Source organism: Salvelinus namaycush, chromosome 4, assembly GCF_016432855.1.
Source record: "Salvelinus namaycush isolate Seneca chromosome 4, SaNama_1.0, whole genome shotgun sequence".
Lineage (NCBI taxonomy): Eukaryota > Metazoa > Chordata > Actinopteri > Salmoniformes > Salmonidae > Salvelinus > Salvelinus namaycush.
In genome coordinates this window covers 18,351,122-18,360,921 of record NC_052310.1, presented here as the reverse complement: position 1 = coordinate 18,360,921, position 9,800 = coordinate 18,351,122, and the positions used below count along the sequence as shown (strand labels likewise).

The following is a 9,800-nucleotide window of genomic DNA, read 5'->3' as shown; positions in this document are numbered from 1 at the left end:
ATAGGATGTAATAACACTAGTAGAATCATGCAAATCAAATCAGATTTTATTGGTCACATATTTAGCAGATGTTGTTGTGGGTGTAGCGAAACGTTTAAGTCAAAAAAAACTGTGCGAAATAATACATGTGCACTTTCTAACTAAATCATACTTAATTCCTTAAATCATTCTGAATTGAGTGAGATTAGTGGACATAACATAAGGTTATGACTTCCTAGTGGATGTGTTATACATTTTGATCTGTGACTGAATATATTTTCTTTCTTTTTTAGAAAGTGGGATATCCTAGTGGTCTGTCCTTCTGACCTCCCCACTATCCCACCCCACCCTCCCCAATTACTTGTCTGTCTGAGATCGCATTACTATCCCACCCCACCCTCCCCAAGTACTTGTCTGTCTGAGATCGCATTACTATCCCTGCTCCTTGTCAGTGTCAATCTGGGCTCTTGGGGCATAACAGTGTTCCATTATTTACCCCAAGAGTTTCTGCGTTCTACCTGTCAATCAAGTTTAAAGTGACTTTGTGAACCTCTGTGGCTTAGGCCACATGCTAGGAATATAGAATAGTCCTTGTAAGTCACCGTGGTGTGCCAGTTCTAAAACATACCATAGACAAGCTATCTATAGGACATATTTTGGTTGACCAAGTGTCTTGACGAAGCCGCAGAGTTGCAGTTGCTTGATCATCAGCTGTCTGTCTGTCTGTCTGTCTGTCTGTCTGTCTGTCTGTCTGTCTGTCTGTCTGTCTGTCTGTCTGTCTGTCTGTCTGTCTGTCTGTCTGTCTGTGTCCCCTTGTAACAACATTCAGACACATCAAGATGTCTGGACAAATCCCAGCTCTCCCAGAATCCTTTGCTCCAGGAATAGACGGCGTGTTCTCAGACCGCATTGGCTTCTACTCTCTGGACTCCAACGTCCCTGGCCTGTCCAAGGTCATTCTCAACAAACTCAACATGAAGGATTATGGGGAATACAGGTAAATATAGGCTGACATGTAATCTGACAAACTCAATTACCAAGCAAGCACCAAACCAATAGCCCCATTTCACCAACCCCAAACGTGTGCGCGCTGTCACTACATTTTAAAAGCTACTTTGACCCTTAGGGCCACCATACCAAGCCTGTAATATTTTCTAGTTACATGATTTTACATCAATATACAACATACTATTTGATTATTATTCTTTGTGTGGAAGCAGTTGTGTGTCTGTCTCACCCCAGGGCAGCTATTGAAGGAAAGACTAAGGGAGGGGCGTTCCGTAACTACAAGGAGATGTTCCAGAAAATGGAGGAGACGTTTAAATTCTGTGCCAGCTGCAACAAGCTTCCAGAGCACCTGTCAGAGGGCCAGACACTCAAGCGTTGTGTGAAGTGAGTCAAAACATTGAGGAGTTGCAGGTCAATGAATGAAATGTGACCACAAAGTAGGATTAGTGCCAACATTCACCATAACATAAACCCATTTCATGATAGTTATTAAAGTTGATAAATGTTCACTTGTATAGTTTCATTGCTTATAAAGGACTTGTCAACAGTGAGTGTACGAAACATTAGGAACACCTGCTCTTGTGGATGTCGAATAAGGCAGTCCTCCGCACCACTCTGATGCAGAAGACGCATTCAGTTGTACAACTGACTAGGTATCCCCCTTTCCTTTTCCCTTTCTATCCATGACAGACTGGCCAGGTGAATCCACGTGAAAGCTATGATCCCTAATTGATGTCACCTGTTAAATCCACTTCAACCAGTTTAGATGAAGGGAAGGAGACATGTTAAAGAAGGATTTCTAAGCCTTGAGACAATTGAGACATTCAGAGGGAGAATGGGAAAGACAAAAGATTTACAGTAAGTTCCTTTGAACAGGGGTATGGTAGTAGGTGCCAGGCGCACCGGTTTGAGTGTGTCAAGAACTGCAACGCTACTGGGTTTTTCACGCTCAACAGTTTCCCGTGTGTATCAAGAATGGTCCACCACCTAAAGGACATCCAGCCAACTTCACACAACTGTGGGAAGCATTGGAGTCAAAATGGGCCAGCATCCCTGTGGAATGCTTTCGACACCTTGTAGTCCGTGCCCCAACGTATTGAGGCTGTTCTAAGGGCCAAATCAAATGTTATTTGTCACATGCTCCAAATACAACAGGTGAAATGCTTACTTACAAGCCCTTAACCAACAATGCAGTTTTAAGAAAAATACCTACAAAAATAAGAAATAAAAGTAACAAATAATTAAAGAGCAGCAGTAAAATAACAATAGCGAGGCTATATACAGGGTATATATATACGGTACAGAGTTAATGTGTGGGGGCACCGGTTAATCGAGGTAATTGAGGTAATATGTACATGTAGGTAGAGTTATTAAAGTGACTATGCATAGATAATAAACAGAGAGTAGCAGCAGCGTAAAAGGGGGGAGCAGCAATGCAATAGTCTGGGTAGCCAATTAATTAGATGTTCAGGAGTCTTATGTCTTGGGGGGTAGAAGCTGTTTAGAAGCCTCTTGGACCTAGACTTGGAGCTCCGGTACGGCTTGCCGTGCGGTAGCAGAGAGAAAAGTCTATGACTAGGGTGGCTGGATTCTTTGACAATTTTTAGGGCCTTCCTCTGACACCGCTTGGTATAGAGGTCCCACGCCAAATCTTGTCAGTCTCCTGAGGGGGAATAGGTTTTGTCGGGCCCTCTTCACTGCTGTCTTGGGCATGTTAGTTTGTTGGTGATGTGGACACCTAGGAACTTGAAACTCTCAACTACAGCCCCGTCGATGAGAACGGGGGCGTGCTCGGTCCTCCTTTTCCTGTAGTCCACAATCATCTCCTTTGTCTTGATCACGTTGAGGGAGAGGTTGTTGTCCTGGCACCACACAAAAAGAGGTGCAACTTAATATTAAGAAGGTGTTCCAAATGTTTTGTACACTCAATGCATACAGAACGTTTCTAGCTATTTGCTTATCAAAAAAGAGCAGAAAACTTTGACATTTGCCTGCCAACCCCTCGATGCACTCTCTACAACATGACATCATTCTATGGTCAGCAATGTCGCAACGCAGAAGGGAAAGGTATTTTGATCTATTCCCCAATAGCTGTCATGTGATAAGCAGGTTGACCAGTGCCATCCACACCACACATTCATGTGCAGCTCATTTCTTCAACAACATGATGATAGGACAGTTAGGCGCAGACAGAACGGCAGACTCACTGGGTCCTAGCCAAGGGAACATTTAGCCAGGGGTTCTGACTCTCTCAGCTCTCGGCAACTCTATGACTTTGTCCAGTTGGAGAAGAAACCTGCAGTTTCTAATGACATGGCAACGTTGTCATATTTTAATATAAGTGTATTATTGACTGTAGTGGTGAGCAATTTCTAGCTACAAAAACAAACTTCTCCGTGACAGACTTTTGTCATTCAGTTCCGTTCCAGCCAGAAAGCTTCATAGCTGTGACTTGTTCAAAGTTAATACACAAACAGTATAGACACATCAAACGTGGGTTCAAATAACATTTGGTTTCTTTCAAACACTTTGAGCATTTGATTGAGCAAGTCTGATGCGCACGGTGTGCATTTTTGAGGCTCAGGAGGAAAGTACAAGCGATTCCTGGGGACACAAGACAGAGCTGTTGACATTGTTGCAATGTTGACTATGGGTGGCAGGGTCTTTGGCATATAGGATTATCACCTATAAACCCTTGGGAAAACTTCTTCACTGGTGGGTTGTGGCTTATGACTGGAAAAACCGCTTTCGTCAGAATTTGGTATTTCACAAATTAATGTCAATAGCTTTAGGTATAGTTCAGACTAAAGGAAAGGTTTGTAACCTCTGCACTAGACAATAGTTTGAAAACACTTCACTACCGTTAATTCAGAGACTCGCTGCCCAGAAAGTGGATAAGCTACTTTGTCCAGTCTGGATCACCTCATCAGCACTGAGGAAATGTGAAAGGGGCTCTGGACAAGGGCGACTGATAATTGAATACATGTCAATCTAAATGTAACCAGGTCTGGGGCTTAAAGTGGTGGATGCTGGGTTATGGTATTCTGATTTCAGAGAGTAGCCAGGCAGCCACCCCGCCGACAGCATTATCTCTACCACCTAAACCATGCGGCCAGGCACAAGACCCGTGGTCGTATAATCAGCAGTAAATTTCCACCTAGATTCTGTCCTTTACCGCAGCTATTTACTACCGGCTGCTCTTGAAAACAGGACAGACTCCAACAGTCTTAAATGTGTCAAAATGCCTCTGTTGATAGCTAAGGTCAGAGTTTCAACCTGGCCGTGGCATGACTCTACACACCAATGTGATATGGCTACTATTGATATACCAAGACAAATTGGCCACTAATCTCACAAGAAGCAAGCCTGCGATGTGATTCCAAAGACGCACTCTATTTGCATGTTCAACATAAATGTCATCCTCCTCTTTGCCCTACTTTCCTCTTTTCTCACACACACACGCAGGTGTCTGAATGTATACTACTGCACAAAGGAGTGTCAGAAGAAGGACTGGCCCCAGCATAAGATGTTCTGTAAGAAACTGCGTCTAGTGGCAGTTGATCGGCTGGTGGAGTGGCTTATGTTCACAGGTGAGGTGTAGAAAGGTGTGGGAGAGAGGTGATCTTGTAACACATTGCTTGACCATTTCTTTTGTATTTATAATCCCACACACTCAGCTTTTTCAAAGTGCAACAAATGCATATATCAGTTCATTGCAATACAATATTGAAATACAAAAAAATCCTAGTTCACAGTGTCTGCAACTTTTAAATGGTGTACAACAAGGTTCCATATTAGGACCATTATTTTTATATTTTTTCATAATTGTTTTGTATGATCTTCCACAGTATAACTAGGTTTTCTGTACTACTAAATAAGACAAACAGTCATCAAGGATCCATATTTCATACTACTTCTCTTTGCCACCCAATCAGGAGATCTCCCATTCACCACAGAGAAGTGGTCCCTGCCAGCAGCAGAGGTGAAGGGCTGGGACAACTGGCTTGCCATGCAAGGCGACCTAACCCCCCGTTTAGACGCCATCTTGTCTAGCACAAATATGGGAGCGCTTTGGAAAAATGTCTCTAGGCCACAACCAGAAGATGCTGACCTGAGAGAGTCTGTATGGCGAGTTGAGAGCGAGTTCCTGTCTCGGGCCCTTTCTGTTGGCATGGCGATAAGACTCTTTGGCCTAGATCCTTACTTCAAACCACTCACCATCCATCTAGCAGGGGCCGGCCTAAATGAGACGATGGGAGCCCGATTGACAGACTTTGATGAACTGGACAAAATGTTTCCTGGACACAAGGGTCTGGAGGTGGTCATGGTGGGGCCAGAGGTGGTGGACGGGCCAATCATGCGGCCCCCTCTGACGAATTTTGGCCCCAAGACGAAGACCTTCATCAGTGCCTACAAGGGCCTCTACCACCAGTTCTATGAGGATATGGTGGAGACCGAGAAAGCAGCTAAGCCAGATCTGGTGGTTGGATTCCATCCAGGTAAACATTTCCTTGTTTTAAATTCAATCCAAAATAAAAGAGGGTTAGGGTTGAAAGAATGGTAGTTGGCATAATGAGTTGAATGCCCTCTTCAGAGTTCTGAGGAGTCTGTTTTTGTTTGAAACGTGTTATTGCCAGATTTGCCACTTCAAGCTATTTTAAGGGTCTAATCTCGTCATCCAGAACCAAATCTCGCGTGTGTCCTGGCCATCTGGTAACAGTCTGTCCTGAGATATTAACCAGAGTCAAATAAAAGTGGTCAGCTGTCTTTGAGAGGGAAATAGTCTGCTTCAGAGCCAGGATGATGGGGGAGGAGGAGAGTTACTCACTAAATTAGAAAGATGTGTTTAGGCCAGACTTTTACTGGGCGTCTTGGTGATTCATGGCGACAGCTGGGCCGGACCTGGCACCTGATTGCTGGACTCTGGAGTTTACTTAACAGGCAGCCCCCAACTTGGGGTGGCAGGTATCCTAGTGGTTAGAGCGTTGGGCCAGTAACCAAAAGGTTGCTGGAACGAATCCCCGAGCTGACAAGGTAAAACTCTGTCGTTCTGCCCCTGAACAAGGCAGTTAACCCGCTGTTCCCCGGTAGGCCATCATTGTAAATAAGAATTTGTTCTTAACTGTCAAAAAGGTTAAATATATATATATTTTTTTTAAACCGTTAACACCCCTGGCAGTGTCCTTTTCCCATCCAAACCCAGGCAACCCTATCCCATAGTCAAGCCCCGTCTCTGTAGATACTAATGAAAGCTGAGAACTACTTAGAGGGTGGAGGTAATAAAGTGTTTTCATTTTAATGCCACATGTAAAGGTGGTCCAAGCAAAGCTGTTTACAGTGCATTGACAACAGTGACGCATCCAACTTCAAAACATGCACTTATTTTATCTGTTACTCTTTTAACAGTAACTTGACTTACTGATACAGACTAGTATCTCCTCTGGTTGAAACTGGCTAATCTCTACAATGTTTCAAACAATCCAGAATGGTTACATGCCAAAAATGTTTGACTCTCCAACTGGAAACTCATCAAAGACAGCTGATGGAGGAGTAATTGGTGACATCTTCACAGCAAAGATAGAGCCTGAAGCAGAGACGCCATATAAAACCCAAATAAAACACATGCAAGTCCAACTTTTTGAAAGCCATATTACACTGCCTCTCCTCCTTACAATGTTAAACTACCCTCATAGCAGAAGTATAACGAATCCAGATAATAGTCATAATTATGGTATATTTAAAATCTTTGTCCCACATTCAAAATGGCGCCCGGCCCTGTAGCCGGTGGTAATTGCGACCATTAACAGTCATGATGTGGTGTCTCTCTGTCACCTTATCTCCTAGAGGGATAAACGCTGCTTAGCCCGTGTTAAATGTTTTAGCGCCATTTAAATTGTAACCTTGGGTGTACATTTCATAACATGCATTATTCACCCACAAATCCTCTCCTTCTTAGGTGTGTGTTCTCTCACGAGGCACGGCGGGGCATAAGATCGTGTTTCATTTGATACCCTAGATGAGTCAACATTAGAGGCTTTACACTGTCCCTGTAATAAGCTCCCTCGGGACGCCTTTTCTGAACATGCACTCGATTGTTGCTGACGTTCCTGTATGCAATACCGTAGCTTCTTTAATGTGCCCTCTCTATATCCATATTTTGAATGAGGTATGGACGCTTTCTGTGTGCAAAACAGTGTATGCACAACCACGATTAGATTGTAGTCTCTTTTTTTCAGATTCAAGTTGAGACTCATTCAATGTATTGTCCTTACTTCAAATCAAATGTTATTTGTCACATACACATGGTTAGCAGATGTTAATGCGAGTGTAGCGAAATGCTTGTGCTTCTAGTTCCGACAATGCAGTAATAACCAACGAGTAATCTAACCTAACAATTCCACAACTACTACCTTATACACACAAGTGTAAAGGGATAAAGAATATGTACATAAAGATATATGGATGAGTGATGTTACAGAACGGCATAGGCAAGATGCAGTAGATGGTATAGAGTACAGTATATACATATGAGATGAGTAATGTAGGGTATGTAAACATTATATTAAGTGGCATTGTTTAAAGTGGCTAGTGATACATTTTTACATACATTTCCATCAATTCCCATTATTAAAGTGGCTGGAGTTGAGTCAGTATGTTGGCAGCGGCCACTAAATGCTAGTGGTGGCTGTTTAACAGTCTGATGGCCTTGAGATAGAAGCTGTTTTTCAGTCTCTCGGTCCCTGCTTTGATGCACCTGTACTGACCTCGCCTTCTGGATGATAGCGGGGTGAACAGGCAGTGGCTCGGGTGGTTGTTGTCCTTGATGATCTTTATGGCCTTCCTGTGACATCGGGTGGTGTAGGTGTCCTGGAGGGCAGGTAGTTTGCCCCCGGTGATGCGTTGTACTTAAGGAGATTCATTCGTGTGTGTCTTTCTCTTTGTGTCCAAGGGTTTCATGCCACACAGGGTCTGGGAGAAGGCTGGCTGCCCAGCCTCCTCCTCCTCAGAGACTTCAACATCCCCTCATTCTTCACCATGTTCAAGTAAGTCACCTCACCTCTATGCTTTAAGACAGTGGTGTTCAGAAGTGGCGTTCAGGGGGGGTAAGTTATAAGTAAGTGATAAGTTATAACTGGGTTGTAACTGGTCAGGTCAACTGGCAAGGCTTTGCTCAAAGCTAGGATTGTTGTTGACTTAAACAGGGTTGTGATATCATATGTGTGTTTCTGTCTGTCCACAGTGAGATGGAACTGAACTATTCCCTGCAAATTCTGTCGGAGTTGGAAATGCATATCAAGGGCAGTGGCCCCAACCCCTTTTCATCCCAGAAGCCAGAGCAGGTCCAGGCCTGTCCCAACAAACCACCTTCATACTGCAACTCCCACTTCCTCTATTTTCAGGGCCTACTGGAGCAAGAAGAGCTTGAGCAACCGGACAATTCTAGAACTTATTGGAAGGTTTAAAAAGTATAAAATGAATAGCCTCTAGTCTAGGGTTTGCCACATCAGCATCCTATATTGTTCAAATGGATGCTTTTAGTGTTGCTTATATGCATAAGCATAATGCATTATGGTGTTGCTCTCCTTTGTATTTCTTGTGTATGATGAAGCTATATACATTTATGCTGCCTGTGAATCATTCACTTAGTTTGCTTAAGCCTACATGTTGTGTGTGCACACAATTGCATGCAGGCCGACCAGCTGAATAGTGAAACTGAAAAGTAATTTGGTTAATAAATACAATAACAATATGTTATTTATTTTATTTTATTTCACCTTTATTTAACCAGGTAGGCTAGTTGAGAACAAGTTCTCATTTACAACTGCGACCTGGCCAAGATAAAGCAAAGCAGTGCGACACAAACAACAACACAGAGTTACACATGGAATAAACAAGCGTACAGTCAATAACACAATAGAAAGAAAAAAAAGTCTATATACAGTGTGTGCAAATGGCGTGAGGAGGTATGGCAATAAATAGGCCATAGTAGCAAAGTAATTACAATTTAGCAGATTAACACTGGAGTGATAGATGAGCAGGTGATGGTGTGTAAGTAGTGATACTGGTGTGCAAAAGAGCAGCAAAGTAAGTAAAAACAATATGGGGATGAGGTAGGTAGATTGGGTGGGCTATTTACAGATGGACTACGTACAGCTGCAGCGATCGGTTAGCTGCTCAGATAGCTGATGTTTAAAGTTAGTGGGGGAAATGTAAGTCTCCACTTACACAAATAAGTTGAAGCTCCAGAAGTGTGAAAATTGTCCATCAATATGTTAAGTTGAATTATGAATCATTCGGTGTCGAAACCGAGTGCAATCCATTCCATCCCATTGACTCAATCCAATCCATATCAATAGATGCTTGTGCGCCAGTCTTGAATAGATCTCCATCTACTGGATTAAAATCGTAAATGCACTCCTGAATACAATCAAATGCCCAATCTGTGATAAAAGTGCAATTTTAGAAGGCTGATAGGCTGATATATAAGCATACACATTCAGGTATTTAGGCCTAGGTATACTGAACAACAATCCAAATAGAACATGCAACAATGTCATTGATTTTACTGAGTTACAGTTCATATGAGGAAATCAGTCAATTTAAGTGAATTCATTAGGCCCTAATCTATGGATTTCACATAACTGGGAATACAGATATTAATCTGTTGGTCACAGATACCTTAACAAAAATGGGCCTCAAAATGGGCCTTAGGATCTCGTCACTGTATTTTTGTGCATTCAAATTGCCATCGATAAAATCCAATTGGGTTTGTTGTCCGTAGCTTATGCCTGCCCATAACATGACCCCACCGC

General features: G+C 42.9%; 1 protein-coding gene across 1 annotated transcript; it reads left to right on the top strand.

Moving 5' to 3' along the window:
* Window positions 1-818: 818 nt before the first annotated feature.
* Window positions 819-8,614, top strand: LOC120045500 (putative protein MSS51 homolog, mitochondrial). Its single transcript, XM_038990398.1, has 6 exons — window positions 819-976; window positions 1,222-1,371; window positions 4,453-4,577; window positions 4,923-5,486; window positions 7,937-8,030; window positions 8,228-8,614. Exons 1-6 carry the CDS (start codon window positions 819-821, stop codon window positions 8,448-8,450), a joined length of 1,314 nt encoding a protein of 437 aa, XP_038846326.1. The 3' UTR covers window positions 8,451-8,614.
* Window positions 8,615-9,800: the final 1,186 nt, after the last annotated feature.

Coding starts and splice junctions, on each gene's coding strand:
- LOC120045500 (XM_038990398.1), top strand. CDS start 819: ATGTCTGGACAAATCCCAGCTCTCCCAGAATCCTTTGCTCCAGGAATA. Junction 4,578..4,922: donor GGAGTGGCTTATGTTCACAG/GTGAGGTGTAGA, acceptor CCACCCAATCAG/GAGATCTCCCATTCACCACA. Junction 5,487..7,936: donor GGTGGTTGGATTCCATCCAG/GTAAACATTTCC, acceptor TTTGTGTCCAAG/GGTTTCATGCCACACAGGGT.